Source organism: Bombina bombina, chromosome 7 (assembly GCF_027579735.1).
Source record: "Bombina bombina isolate aBomBom1 chromosome 7, aBomBom1.pri, whole genome shotgun sequence".
NCBI lineage: Eukaryota > Metazoa > Chordata > Amphibia > Anura > Bombinatoridae > Bombina > Bombina bombina.
In genome coordinates this window covers 172,800,858-172,816,378 of record NC_069505.1, presented here as the reverse complement: position 1 = coordinate 172,816,378, position 15,521 = coordinate 172,800,858, and the positions used below count along the sequence as shown (strand labels likewise).

Genomic DNA, 15,521 nt, shown 5'->3' with positions numbered 1-15,521 from the left:
GCAATTGGGATTCTCACCTGAATATTGCAGAGTTATTTTGTATCTGCTTCTGGCAATCTGTAGCAGAAGCCCTATCCTTCCAGAGCGAAGTTATTCTACCACCAATTGGTACATTTTATCTGCATGCGGTATCTCCGTAAACAGGCCTGGGACCCTATTGGTTAACAGTTCTCTATACGCCAGATCTCTTTTGTACTTAAAGTGCCATGAAACCTAAATTTGTTTTTCTTCATGATTCAGATACAGCATACAGCAATGCACATGGGTTAGCCAATAACATTAGTTGTATATGTGCAACCATCAATCAGCAGCTCCTGAGCCTACCTAGGTATGCTTTTCAACAAAGGATACAAAGAAAACAAAACATTAAAATAATAGAAATAAATTGGAAAGTTATGCTCTTTCTGAATCAGGAAAGAAAAATGTGGGTTCCTTATCCCATTAAGAAAATGACCTCCCCTAATCCTGTCGCAGGCTTGTTTTCCTGTGTACAGTGTGTCACCAGAGGATGACACATTAGCTCAAGACTACAGAGGAATTTGACAATATAAACCACAGATGCTTGGTACAAATGGGTTAAAGTTATTCTCCTGTGCCACTCCAGGATATCGCGGGTGAGACAATTTGTCTGTATAAGGAATGGGGGTGAATAAGTTTAACTACATGTTTAAGCCTTTTGAAGGAATTGAGCATATACTAAAAAGAAGAGAACTATATGGTAACAACTATATAATAACTATTTAATAGTAACTAATTTCCTATGTAATTTTTAACTAAAATTGTGGTTATAACCTCATTTAGTTTAATGTTGTTGCCTTTAGCATAAGTGTGAGTATAATAGAACGTCTCCTGGCCTCTCCCAACGTTAGTGACCGACCCTCCATACAAAAGGGTTGTGGCAGCTGTGATCTATGGTGAAGCCAGTTAGTAGCCTCTTGTATCATTTAGCAATAAAGAACCTTTTTTTCCATATGGGCTTTTATTTCACAACCTCTGTAAATAGTTTACAACACACGCAGGGTTTGGCAGACAAGTTCTCCGTTTCTCCAGTTGACCTTGTCCTTATCAGCAGTTTGTTGACTAAATAGCAGCTCTCTATTGTTGGATGTGTGTTAGCAATTTGCTTCATACGTAGAAATAAAAACAGTTTTGCAACCACTGGGAAAAAAACGTACCCAATCACCTTTACAACTAACAAAGATCATGTGCTGTTACCTATTAGTTGGCGAATCTGATTTGAAGGTGAACCAGCTGCCTGAATCTGACCCTTAAGCGCAGCCTGTCTGTCTGCCGAGAAGGGAGTGAAGCCATGCTGAGTTAGAGTGCTGTTCACTTCCACACAAATCTTCTCACCCAGTGCTGCCAAAGCTTCGTCCATATTGAAAGAACTAAACAAAAATGATATAGATAACAAAGAGAAACAAAACAATTAACGCAGGATTCATTACATAAGTAAAGTTCAGGATCCACTACACCGATATACCAGTATTAGTTGTGCTCATTGGTCGATACGTACCTCTGACCAATGCGCAACCAATAAACATAAGCAGGAAGTGCCTATCAGTTAATGAGCATTAGTAGGATGTACAGTTGCAGGAATTTCCTAGTTAAACAGCTTTTAAGTCACATTTTATTCATGCAAAAAAAAATCAACTCTTTTTGGATGCAGCTCTTTCATATAGATGATGAAACTTTTAAAATGCCAGCACACCTGTAATTAATTGTCTACACCACAATATCACACAGAGATATCACTGGGGGTCACAAAGTTATGTGGCGCCTGCAATGCTGCCCACTCATCGATCCAGCATGTGACATTTCTGCCATGGGGCAAACTTAAAGGGACAGTCTACACCTTAAAGTCTTACCCCTTTCTATAGCATGCAGCAGGAACAGTAAAAAAAAGTTATTTTAAAATTAATATTGTTTCTGGCCACTTTGAAATGGCTGCCAAGCTCCGCCCACTAAAGACATCACAATCTGGGCTGCATCTAGCCACTGCTCATCTAGGCACTGCTGAATAGCATTGACAGGCTGTTAAATCTAACTAGTGAGCCTTTTGTGATTAGACGCCATATACAGCCCAGATTGTGATGTCATCAGTGGGCAGAAACAATATTCCTTTTAAAATAACTTTTTTACCATTCCTGCTGCATGATATAGAAAAGGTACATAAAGGCTATTTGCAGCTTAATCTAAGTTAAGACTTTAAGATGACTAAAGTGTAGACTGTCCCTTTAAACTGACATGAAACCTCAAATAGAAAGAGAATGCAATTTGATTTTTTAAAATACATTTTTATTGGTTTTTACATGTTTTCAGTATCAACATAAACAGCCAAAAGCAAATGAGTGAAAAAGAAATCAAATTATGCATTACAATACATGCATTGTTTACGAAAAACAAATCTCAAAATGTCACAATAATGCAATATTGCTTGTGAAACTGATGCATATTAAATAAACAGAATAAATCAAATCAAACAATGTGTAATGGCTTGTTTTTTCAAGCTACATAGGGGGGGGGGGGGTAAGGGTAGAAAAGAAGAAAAAGAAAAGAAAAAAAAAAAAAGGGGGGGTGTATCTGGGCCCTTTCACCAGACCCCCAATAAAATTATTTTGGTGTTTCTGAAGGGATAAATAAGATATTCTATTTCATTAGGGGGGAAACTTTTAATAAGTAAAGACCATTTCTTAAAGTATAAATATCTCGATCATTATTCAAGTCTACATTATGCTCTTCTAGTATATATTGTTTTTTCAAATAATTCTTCATTTCTAGAATATTAGGCGTAATTGTTGCTTTCCATTTCTTGAAAATCAGGTATCTGACCACTAAAATAATCAGATGAATCAATTTTTTGTATTGACAGTTTTGAGTCCCTTCCCACAGAAAAATGATTTGTGTCAGGTGAATATTACGCATGGCCAATTTAAGGGTATTTAATGCCCAATAGGCTATTTTCTGCCAAAGTTGGTAAATTTTAGGGCACTCCCAAATCATATGCACCAGATTAGCCCTTGGGTAGGAACATTTTGGACAGGAACTGAAAGAAAGGTTTCCTCCTCTAAATCCCTTCTCTGGTGTATAATATGTCCTATATAATAAATTCACATGGGATTCTGTCCAAGTTGAGGACAATGTAGTTTGAGGTACCAAACATAAAGACCTTTGAACAAGGCAAATGTGTATATTTTCGGAGGGAATAAAATTGCTCAATTTTTTAGATATTTCTCTCATATTTGATTCACCTTTTTGGAAGATATGCAGTTGATATCCAGTAGAGATAGATAGGAGTCCATTTTTGGCCAGTGTAAGCCAGTCCTCAATTTTACCCCAATGCCAACTCCGACCACATTTCGCAACTACCTTAGAGACATAGGCCTAGATTTAGAGTTGGGCGGTAGCCGTCAAAACCAGCGTTAGAGGCTCCTAACGCTGTTTTTTACCGCCCTCTGGTATTTGGAGCCAGTCATTAAAGGGTCTAACGCTCACTTTCCTGCCGCAACTTTTCCATACCGCAGATACCCTTACGTCAATTGCGTATCCTATCTTTTCAATGGGATCTTTCTAACGCTGGTATTTAGAGTCGTGGCTGAAGTGAGCGTTAGAAATCTAACGACAAAACTCCAGCCGCAGAAAAAAGTCAGTAGTTATAAGCTTTCTGGGCTAACGCCGGTTTATAAAGCTCTTACCTACTGTGCTCTAAAGTACACTAACACCCATAAACTACCTATGTACCCCTAAACCGAGGTCCCCCCACATCGCCGCCACTATATTTAAATTTTTTAACCCCTAATCTGCCGCTCCGTACACCGCCGCCAACTACGTTATCCCTATGTACCCCTAATCTGCTGCCCCTAACACCGCCGACCCCTATATTATATTTACTAACCCCTAATCTGCCCCCCACAACGTCGCCGCCAGCTACCTACAATAATTAACCCCTAATCTGCCGACCGGAGCTCACCGCTAGTATAATAAATGTATTAACCCCTAATCCGCCTCACTCCCGCCTCAATAACCCTATAATAAATAGTATTAACCCCTAATCTGCCCTCCCTAACATCGCCGACAGCTAACTTCAAGTATTAACCCCTAATCTGCCGATCGGAGCTCACCGCTACTCTAATAAATTGTTTAACCCCTTAAGATAATTCTAACCCTAACACTAACACCCCCCTAAGTTAAATATAATTTTTATCTAACGAAATAAATTAAGTCTTATTAAATAAATTATTGCTATTTAAATCTAAATACTTACCTGTAAAATAAATCCTAATATAGCTACAATATAAATTATAATTATATTTTAGCTATTTTAGGATTAATATTTATTTTACAGGCAACTTTGTAATTATTTTAACCAGGTACAATAGCTATTAAATAGAATGCAAGCTCAATCTGATTGGCTGATCGGATCAGCCAATCGGATTGAACTTGATTCTGATTGGCTGATTCCATCAGCCAATCAGAATTTTCCTACCTTAATTCCGATTGGCTGATAGAATCCTATCAGCCAATCGGAATTCGAGGGACGCCATCTTGGATGACGTCCCTTAAAGGAACCGTCATTCGTCGGGAAGTCGTCGGAAGAAGATGGGTCCGCGGTGGAGGTCTTCAAGATGGAGCCGGTCGTCATTGGATGAAGATAGAAGATGCCGCTTGGAAGAAGATGGTTGCCGGTCCGGATCTACTCTTCTTCCCGGATAGGATGAAGACTTTGGAGCCTCTTCTGGACTTCTTCAGCCGTCGCTTGATAGAAGACTTCAGCCGGATGATGGATGTCTAGCCCCCGCTTGGGCTTGGATGAAGATTTCGGAGCCTGGAATGATCGGTGATACCTGGCATGGTGAAGACAAGGTAGGAAGATCTTCAGGGGCTTAGTGTTAGGTTTATTTAAGGGGGGTTTGGGTTAGATTAGGGGTATGTGGGTGGTGGGTTGTAATGTTGGGGGGGTATTGTTTTTTTTTTTACAGGCAAAAGAGCTGAATTCTTTGGGGTATGCCCCGCAAAGGGCCCTTTTAAGGGCTGGTAAGGTAAAAGAGCTTTGAACTTTTGTAATTTAGAATAGGGTAGGGCATTTTTTATTTTGGGGGTCTTTGTTATTTTATTAGGGGGCTTAGAGTAGGTGTAATTAGTTTAAAATTGTTGTAATTTTTTTCTAATGTTTGTAAATATTTTTTTTATTTTTTGTAACAGTTCTTTTTTATACTTTAGTTAGTTTATTTAATTGTATTTATTTGTAGGAATTGTATTTAATTTATTTATTGATAGTGTAGTGTTAGGTTTAATTGTAGATAATTGTAGGTAGTTTATTTAATTAATTTATTGATAGTGTAGTGTTAGGTTTAATTGTAACTTAGGTTAGGATTTATTTTACAGGTAATTTTGTAATTATTTTAACTAGGTAGCTATTAAATAGTTATTAACTATTTAATAGCTATTGTACCTGGTTGAAATAAATACAAAGTTGCCTGTAAAATAAATATTAATCCTAAAATAGCTACAATATAATTATAATTTATATTGTAGCTATATTAGGGTTTATTTTACAGATAAGTATTTAGATTTAAATAGGAATAATTTATTTAATAAGAGTTAATTTATTTCGTTAGATAAAAATTATATTTAACTTAGGGGGGTGTTAGTGTTAGGGTTAGACTTAGCTTTAGGGGTTAATACATTTATTATAGTAGCAGTGAGCTCCGATCGGCAGATTAGGGGTTAATTATTGTAGGTAGCTGGCGGCGAAATTGTGGGGGGCAGATTAGGGGTTAATATAATATAGGGGTCGGCGGTGTTAGGGGCAGCAGATTAGGGGTACATAGGGATAACGTAGTTGGCGGCGGTGTAGGGAGCGGCAGATTAGGGGTTAATAATAATATGCAGGTGTCAGCGATAGCGGGGGCGGCAGATTAGGGGTTAATAAGTGTAAGGTTAGGGGTGTTTAGACTCGGGGTACATGTTAGAGTGTTAGGTGCAGACGTAGGAAGTGTTTCCCCATAGAAAACAATGGGGCTGCGTTAAGAGCTGAACGCTGCTTTTTTGCAGGTTTTTTTTCAGCTCAAACAGCCCCATTGTTTTCTATGGGGATATCGTGCACGAGCACGTTTTTTAAGCTGGCCGCGTCCGTAAGCACCGCTAGTATCTAGAGTTGCAGTGGCGTTAAATTATGCTCTACGCTCCCTTTTTGGAGCCAAACGCACTGAAAACCCAGCCATTCTGTGAACTCTAAATACCAGCAGTATTTAAAAGGTGCGGGAGAAAAAAAGCACGCGTAGCTAACGCACCCCTTTGGCCGCCAAACTCTAAATCTAGCCGATAGTGTCTGACTTGTAAGTATGCAAAGAAATCTTTATTTGGGAGGTTAAATTCGAAACTCAAAGTATTAAACGTTTTAACTGCTTGAATTTCTGTTTCCAGTAACAGAGATCCTATTTAATCCTAAATTATTCCATCTCCGAAACACAGCTGACTGGGTACCTTGTTAGAATTCTGGATTTCCAAGAATAGTTTGGAACTTAGAAATATTAGCCTTAATTGCTAAAGTTGCAAGAATCTTACGCCAAGCTAATATAGGCGTATATATGGATTTGAGTTGTTTTACACTCTTAGGAATTATATTAGGTCCACAGTGTATCAGAGATACAAGGGAGAATGGGTAGGTCATATTATTTTCAAGGACATTATTAGTAAAGTAATCTAATTTCAAGATCCAATCTACCAGTATCCGAGTTATATGATCGAATATCAGGCAGCACCAAACCTCCAAATCAAATTTTTTGGGTAGAAAGATCTTTAAGTGAGAATCTCTATTTCTTATTTTGCCAAAGAAACCTTCGAAGTGAAACATTTAAATCTCTTAAATCCTTCCCTCTTAAAAAGACTGGGGTGTTTTGCAAAACATACATTTTTTTGTTAAAACGACCATTTTAAACAAAGCTATCCGTCCAGATATAGAAAGTGGGAAGTTTTGCCAGTTTTTCATGTATTCTTTGACTCTATCAAGGACAGGGAGTATATTAAGCCAGTTCTCTGGATGAAGAGTTATAAAAATACTTAAAGAACATACACCTAGATTACAAGTTTTGCAAAACGAACGCAACACCCTCCATAGCGCTGCTATTACAAGTTTCAGAAAAGCCGCCTTGTGCGTGCGATATGGTGGCGATAAGCTCCATACCGCACAAAATCCAAGGGCTGCTTTGACGTACTCGTGCATGCTTTCCCATAGACCTCAATGGGGAGAGAGTGTTAGAGAAAAAACTGACACCTGCAATCGCGGAATGAAAAGCTCTGTAACGCACCCACATTGATGTCTATGGGGAAAAAAAGTTACGTTTAAACCTAAAACCCTAACATAAACCCTAAGTCTAACACCCCTAATCTGCCGCACCCGACATCGCTGACACTAAAATAAAGTTATTGACCCCTAATCTGCCGCACCTGACATCGCTGGCACTAATAAAAGTTATTAACCCCTAATCTGCCGCTCCCGACATCGCCGCCACTAATAAAAGCTATTAACCCCTATTCCGCCGCTCCCCGACATCGCCGCCACTAAATAAAGTTATTAACCCCTAAACCTCTGGCCTCCCACATCACCGCCACTAAATAAACCTAATAACCCCTAAAAAGCCAGCCCCCCACATCGCAAAAAACTAAATTAAACTATTAACCCCTAAATCTAACAACCCCTTAACTTTAAATTAAATTTACAATATCCCTATCTTAAAATAAATAAAAACTTACTTGTGAAATTAAAAAACTAAGTTTAAACTAACAATTAACCTAACATTACTATTCTAATAAAATTAAAATCACTACCAATTAAAAAAACTAAATTACACATTAAAAAAAAACACTACTAAAAAAATTGAATTCTAAAATAACAAAAAATAAAAAATACTAAATTACGAAAAATAACAAACGAAATTATCAAAAATAAAAACAATTACACCAAATCTAATAGCCCTATAAAAATAAAAAAGCCCCCCCCAAAATAAAAAATAAAAACCTAGCCTACAATAAACTACCAATAGCCCTTAAAAGGGCCTTTTGTAGGGCATTGCCCTAAAAAAAATCAGCTCTTTTACCTGAAAAAAAATAAAAAGACCCACAACAGTAAAAGCCACCACACAACTAGGGACAAGCAGTCATAGGAAGCAGGTGAGGCAGTGCCACACCTGCCATTTCGGATATTTTTAAATTATTATTTTTTTTTAATAACCCCCCCCCATTTCCCCCCCTCTATATTGCGCAATAGAGAGAGGTAGCATAGGGTTCGGCTTTCTCTCTATTTTGCAATCTTGCAGCATATCAGTAGCCGCTCTCCTGTGCCACCCGGTGGTGGTTTGTAGCTGCAGCACCGCTAAAAAAACTACTTATAGAGGCATCTCTAATGCGGCCTCTTAGTTTGTAGAGAGCCAATGAGCGCAGGTTATGTTTGTTCGCCTGGTGATTGACAGCACCAGGAGAACTTGACCAGCGATGTGTGGCTCTCCCTGCGCAGTGCGCATGCACAATACAACGATCCCTCCACGCCGGTGCTCCACCCCACCTAGTCTGACTCTACCGGTAATACATGTGTGGGGTGAACTGTTATATTGCTGTGTCAGTGTTTGAGCCAATGGAGCCTGCTCAATTATTCAAACTAGGCACTGATCCTGGCTGGAAGGCTCATAGCCTGTTTACAGAGAACCGACTAAAGAATGAACCGTCTCTACAGCTCAGCCTTTTGGAAGCAGGATGAGCTGCCGCATTGAGTTTGTTGGGTAACAACGTAGCCGTAATGTCCCTTTGGAGTAAGGTAGGAGAACCAATTTTTATCATTTTTTAATTTACAAATGTTTCTCAGAACCCTTAAAAGGGATATATAACCCTCTTATACATTTTTCATTGTTTTCTTGGCATCTTTATTTGAAAAGCAGGAATGTAAGTTTAGTAAGCAGCCCATTTTTGTTCAACACCTGGGAAGCACTTGGTGATTGGTAGCTAAATGTAGCTGCCGATCAGCAAACGCTACCCAAAAAATGGTCCTGCTCCTAAGCTTACATTCCAGCTTTTTCAAATAAAGATCTCAAAAGAATGAAGACAAATTGATAATAGGAGTAAATTAGAAAATTGCTTAAAACTGCATACTTTATCTGAATCATGAAAGAAAAAATGTGTCAAGTGCCTCACCAGCCTCTGACCTCACATCACTGCACCCAACCAACCCTCCAAAATAAAAAAACTAACTAACAAAAACCTAAGCTACCCATTGCCCTGAAAAGGGCATTTGTATGGGCATTGCCCTTAAAAGGGCATTCAACTCTTTTACACTACCCTGAAAAGGGCATTCAGCTCTTTTACATAAAGCCCACACCCTAATCTATAAAAAAAAAACAAAAGTATTTTGCAAAAAAAAAAAAAACTAACACTAACCACCAAAGATCCACTCACAGTTTTAAAGTCCAGACATCCAGGCGGCGAGATCTTCTATCTTCATCCAGGCGGCACAGAGCAGGTCCATCCTTGAAGACATCCAGCGCGGAGCTTCCTCTTCATACGGTCTCTGCCGTACACTGGATCTTCAATGCAAGGGAGCCTTTTCAAAATGGCGTCCCTTGCATTCCTATTGGCTGATTTGATTTTTGAAATTCAAATCAGCCAATAGGATGAGAGCTACTTAAATCCTATTGGCTGTTCAAATCAGCCAATAGGATGAGAGCGACTGAAATTCTATTGGCTGATTTGAATAGTCAATATAATTTCATTAGCTCTCATCCTATTGGCTGATTTGAACAAATCTAAAAGTTTTCTTTGAATCCAAATTTAAGAAGGGAAAAAATCAGATGGTCATAATGAACAGAGACAAATGCTTTTTCAGCATCGATCGATATGATCGTTAGATCATGAGAAGTTATTTTTTCCTGCCCAGGAAAATTGTAGCAATCAATAGTTAAAAATGTCTCTCTAATCTTGGCAGCAGAGTTTCTTTTATGCATAAACCCAGTCTGATCTTTATGAATGATATTTGGTAGTACAGTTTGTAAACGGCTAGCAAGAATAAAAGTAAGTAATTTATAGTCGGAATTGAGGAGCACTATGGGTCTAAATCTTAAAGACTTTGTAGGGTCTTTTCCTTGTTTCAAAATTAACGTGGTCATAGATGCAGAAAAATTGGAGGGAATAGGTTTATTCTCAATATAAAAGTAATTAAAAAGATTTTCCAAATAGGGAATAATATTTTGGACTAAGATTTTATAAAATTCATTAGGGATTGCATCCGGTTCAGGTGCTTAAATTGATAAATTTTTGAAAGTTTTTTAAATTTCATTTTCAGTAATAGGGACATTCATGTTCATGATTAATTCAGAAGATTAGGTGGGATTCTTGATCTTTCCCCAAAATTCCTATGAATATAAATGATTATAATATTTGGTAAAGACTTGCAAAACCTCTTCTGGAGATGTGGCAAATGTTCCATCATTATGCATTCTATCAATTACTGGAGGTTTATTAATATTCTTAACTAAAGCAGCTAATAATTTACCCGATTTATTCCCATGCTTATAAAACTTAGCTTGTGATCTTATTTCAGATTGTGTTTTATGAATTAAAAAGTTGTCCCTCTCAAAGAGAATGCAGTTTTAAACAACTTTCCACCTCACTTCTGTTATCTAATTTGCTTTGTTTTCTTGGTATCCTTTGTTGAAAATCAAACCTAGGTAGGTTGAGAAGCAGCAATGAACTACTGGGAGCTAGCTGCTGATTGGTGGCTGCCAAGATATGCCACTTCTTACTGGCTTACTTAATGTGCTCAACTAGCTCCCAGTTGTGTTTTGATGCTCCTTCAACAAAGGATACCAAGAAAATAAAACAAATTAAATAAAATAAGTACATTGGAAATTGTTTAATATTGTATGCTGTATCTGAATCATGAAAGACAAAATTTGTATTTTATATCACTTTATACAAACAGGAAAGTTTACCATCACTTTAAACAGATCCGGAATGTTAGTGATATTTTAGATGGACTTTAATTCATCGGTTGTAATGAAGATGCGCTATAACTTACTTTTTAATGTAGCGCTGAAATTCAAATACCCTGTGCTATGGCCACCCACTTCAAAAAAAAAATTTGGTGAGCTAATGATTTGAACTCTTCTCCAAAAGTGCTATACAGCTAGAGTGCCGATTGGAGAACAGATGTCTAGAGCGCGGGGTATTAGAAGGGCATGGGTAGATTACAATGTAAGTTACAGCACATCTTCATTAGATGTGATCAATTAAAGCCCTTGTAAAATGTTGCTTAGATACTGGACCTGATATTAAAACATTTAAAGTTTACCATCACTTTAAATTATCCCCTTGGATGCTTCATAATATGTTTTACCTCTCCAAGAATTTAACAAAATATTTTAGTGAGGGGTGCAAACTTTTGTTAACCCCCTTAGACCACCTAATGATGACCCCTAACTCCTGTCTAGAGGTGGGTGACTAGCAATACAGGATATCTACAAACTGGTGATATCTCGTTCTACATGAGATTTCAGTTCTGTACAGTGGTTTTGCCGAGTTTAACTGAGCACTTCTCTATTGCATACAGGATACTCGTCTAGCATCTATACCAGACAAACAAGAACCAACTCGTACATAGCACCATAGCAACTAAACAGTTTATTGGAACTCTCGGGTGCCAACTCAGTCCAGTAATCCACCAGAGAAGCACAGCGAACGGCTCAATGGTTAGGTGTAAAAACTTGTTATTGTGTCATGACCTATGGAATTTTATACTTTATGATTATATTCCAATCTGTCACTCCTTCATTTCTACACTTCCTTATACCACCTTATTTGCTCACTGGAAATATGTGTGTTATACAAATACCCCCACTTTCCAGCAATGCAATACCTGTCTAGATTTGAACACAGAATTGCTACATAGCTAGGGTGACTTTTTCCTAGCCTGTGTAATAATACGGCCGTTTCTAATAAAAGTGACCTTGTGCCTAGCAGCAACCAGATTAAAAAAGCGCTGTGGAATCTGTTGGCGCGCTACAAATAACCGATAATAAGAAGAAGAAGAATCAGCGAGACCAATGAGAGTGACTTGCTTCTCTGGAATGTGTTTATACTTGTTTTAGAACATTTACAAATTACTTTTTATAAATGTTAATGGTATGTTATTCCAAGTAATTAGAGAAGCAAAAAGAACACAAATGACAGCAAATGACAAGTCCTCTCATGTATAGCCATATACGTACTAGCAGACGGGTGCCCAGACTTACAGAGGTAGCACCTACTTTTTTATAAAAGTGATCAGTCTGATGTACTTGAACAAGTGCTGAATTTAAAGGAAATTTGTACTCACATTTTCCCTATCCTTAATATAAAACGCCAGCATTTTAACATAGTGATATATATATTTATTTTTTTGCCTGATAAAATGTGAGTTAATAGGTATTTAAATTAAAAGGGACAGTAAAGTCAAAATTAAACATGGTTTAGATCAAGCATGTAACTTAAAGGGACATTCCAGCCAAAACTGAAATCCACATGGATGCATTTCAGTTTTGAATTTAAGCATTTTTATAATATAAATGTGCTAGCAAAACTGCTTCTAATAAAAGTTATAGCTGTTTCAAATGTGTATTTAAGTATGCACCGTGCACTAGCATTTTAAACACAGCACTTGCTTAGAGAGCCTAAGGTGCTTGGGCCATCTGGTAATAACTCAAATTGTTAATTGCTGACATGATACAAGCCCCACTGGCACTCTGAGCAGCTGTAGTACACAAAATGCTGGTGCACTGAGAATATCTAGCTATGCCTCACATGCACGTGCAGAGAAAAATGTTAACCCTAAAACAGTGATAACTTTAACTAGAAGCATTTTTGCTAATATATGTATATCGCAAATATGTTTCTATTCAAACATGTAATTCATCTATGTGCATTTAAATTTTGACCGGAATGTCCCTTTAATGAAAAAAATCCAATGCACTTATTTGATCAAATCTGCTTCCTTTTGTTGGAGAGTAAACCCAGGATATAGTAAAATTGTTTTCAGCAATGTTTATAAAAATGTCATACAATGTTGCAAACACTGTTGCAATAGAGTGCTACAGACATGTTTGCTGTTCTGAGCCCCTATATGCCTATCTAGGTATTTTTTTTTTTTTAAAGGGACATGAAACACAAACTTTTTCCGTTATGATTCAGATAGAGAATACAATTTTAAACTTTTTTCCGGTTTACTTCTGTTATATAATTTGCTTCATGCTCTTGGTATCATTTGTTGAAGAAGCAGCAATGCATTACTGGGAGCTAGCTGAAATCATTGGGTGACACAATGATATGATGCATATATGTGCAGCCACCAATAAGCAACTCCCAAGCCTACCTAGGGATCTTTGTCAACAAAGGATACCAAGAGAACAAAATAAATTAGATACCAGAAGTAAATTGGCAGGTGTGCGGAGTAGCGTTCCGTTTCCTTTTTACACCGACCAAGAGGATTGGTATATTTTAATAAGCTCAGCGACTCAGCTAAACATCTAGAAGTAACAGCAACGCATCGATCGGGACGACTGTCTCTCCAGCTGCAGGCAGCATAGGGAGAGAAGTTGCGAGGACGCCGTGTTTGTACTAGAGACTGTCACGCCAGTGAATCAGATAAGCCGTTTCAACTAATGTTTCTTGCACGTGCATTCTTTAGCAGATGTGCGTGTTTTATGATTTAAAATAATACTGGCTCTTTGTTTTCTTTCCTTTACATCCAACACTGAGTGTGTCCGGTTCAACTGTAGCTGCACCACTGAGAACACAGTATGCAGATTTTCTGTACAACTGAGAACACAGTATGAAGATTTTCTGTACAACAAGACTGTCTATTGAATGAATAGAACTTACCGAAACACCCTCGGCTAACAAGTACTTTTCATAAACATTTATATACAGGATCCCCCCAGAGATTTTTCGTTTGGGGACTTTATACTTCTGTGTGATATCTCTAATTATAGCGCTCTGCTTTGTTTTTTGTTTCTAGTATATAATAACCATTAGCAGCATCTGCCTATTACCCAATAAGCATTAGTAGGAAACACACAACGGATACTGCAGTATTAGTACCAAGTTTACATTAAACAGATTTTCTTTCTTTTCTTTTGTTTCATGTTTAAATGATGTTCTTGAATAGGAATTATAGGGAAAAAATACAGTTATGGTAAGGAGTTTGCAAGCCATGCATAGCAATATACAAATCATCTTGTGTTGAATCACAATTTACTCAAACAACTACCTATGTGTTTAACCATTTTGGAGGAATTAAAACACATAGTGCCCCATTTATTAATGTGTGTGGGGACAAATATCCCAGTCAGGGAACCTGTCCACCTGCATTTAACCTGCAGTTATCATTGCACAAGAATGTCCTTGTTTAGCCTTTCCCCCTGTCCTCACTCAACCAATTGATGCAAGAGAAGACATGTCAATCATTCCAGAAGCATCTGAGGAGGCGGAGAGGTTAGGAAGCTCCAGTCTTACACGGCCTGTACTTCAGATTACATTCTCTACCAAAATAAAGCATATCAGTTTTGCATCAGTTTATCCCTTTAATACTGCTTGGTTTCCCTGGCGATAAAACATAGCAAGGATTTTATTTCCATGTTAAACACATGTTAATAACTTTTTATGCCTTAGATGGACTGCCATTAAAAGATGATCCAGAGCTGACAAACCAAAACGTGTTCAGCTACATCAAAGAAGCTCGCTTTCAGGCAATTAGGCAGTTTGAAACTAAAATAAAAAAAATGCTGCAATAAAAGCTATTCTACAGACTGCCCACTTATTTCAGTTCTTTTGACAGACTTGCATTTTAGCCAATCAGTGCTCACTCCTCTGTAAATTCATGTGCATGAGCTCAATGTTATCTATATGAAACACATGAGCTAACGCCCTCTAGTGGTGAAAAACTGTTAAATGCAGAGGTGGCCTTCAAGGTCTAAGAAATTAGCATATGAACCTCCTAGGTTTAGCTTTCAACTAAGAATACCAAGGCCCCTATTTATCAAAGGTCTTGCGGACCTGATCCAACAGTACGGATCAGGTCCGCAAGACCTCGCTAAATGCGGAGAGCAATACGCTCTCCTCATTTAACATTGCACCAGCAGCTCACAAGAGCTGCTGGTGCAACGCCGCCCCCTGCTGACACGCGGCCAATCGGCCGCCAGCAGGGAGGTGTCAATCAACCCGATCGTACTCGATCGGGTTGATTTCCGACGATTCCTGTCTGCCTGCTCAGAGCAGGCAGACAGGGTTATGGAGCAGCGGTCTTTAGACCGCTGCTTCATAACTGCTGTTTCTGGCGAGTCTGAAGACTCGCCAGAAACACGGCCCTTCAAGCTCCATACGGAGCTTGATAAATATGGGCCCAAGAGAACAAAGCAAAATTGGTGATAAAAGTAAATTGGAAAGTTGTTTAAAATTACATTCCCTATTTGAATCATAAAAGTGTTTTGCACTTGACTGTC

General features: G+C 38.0%; 1 protein-coding gene across 4 annotated transcripts in view; it reads right to left on the bottom strand.

The window, feature by feature from the left end:
• Positions 1 to 15,521, bottom strand: part of TCP11L1 (t-complex 11 like 1) — a 91,740-nt gene that overhangs the window by 9,138 nt on the left and 67,081 nt on the right. For all 4 annotated transcript variants that reach the window (XM_053720414.1, XM_053720412.1, XM_053720413.1 and 1 more), the window contains one exon: positions 1,216 to 1,388. In XM_053720414.1, the coding sequence (XP_053576389.1) occupies positions 1,216 to 1,388 (173 nt within the window). The remainder of the gene's footprint in view (positions 1 to 1,215; positions 1,389 to 15,521) is intronic.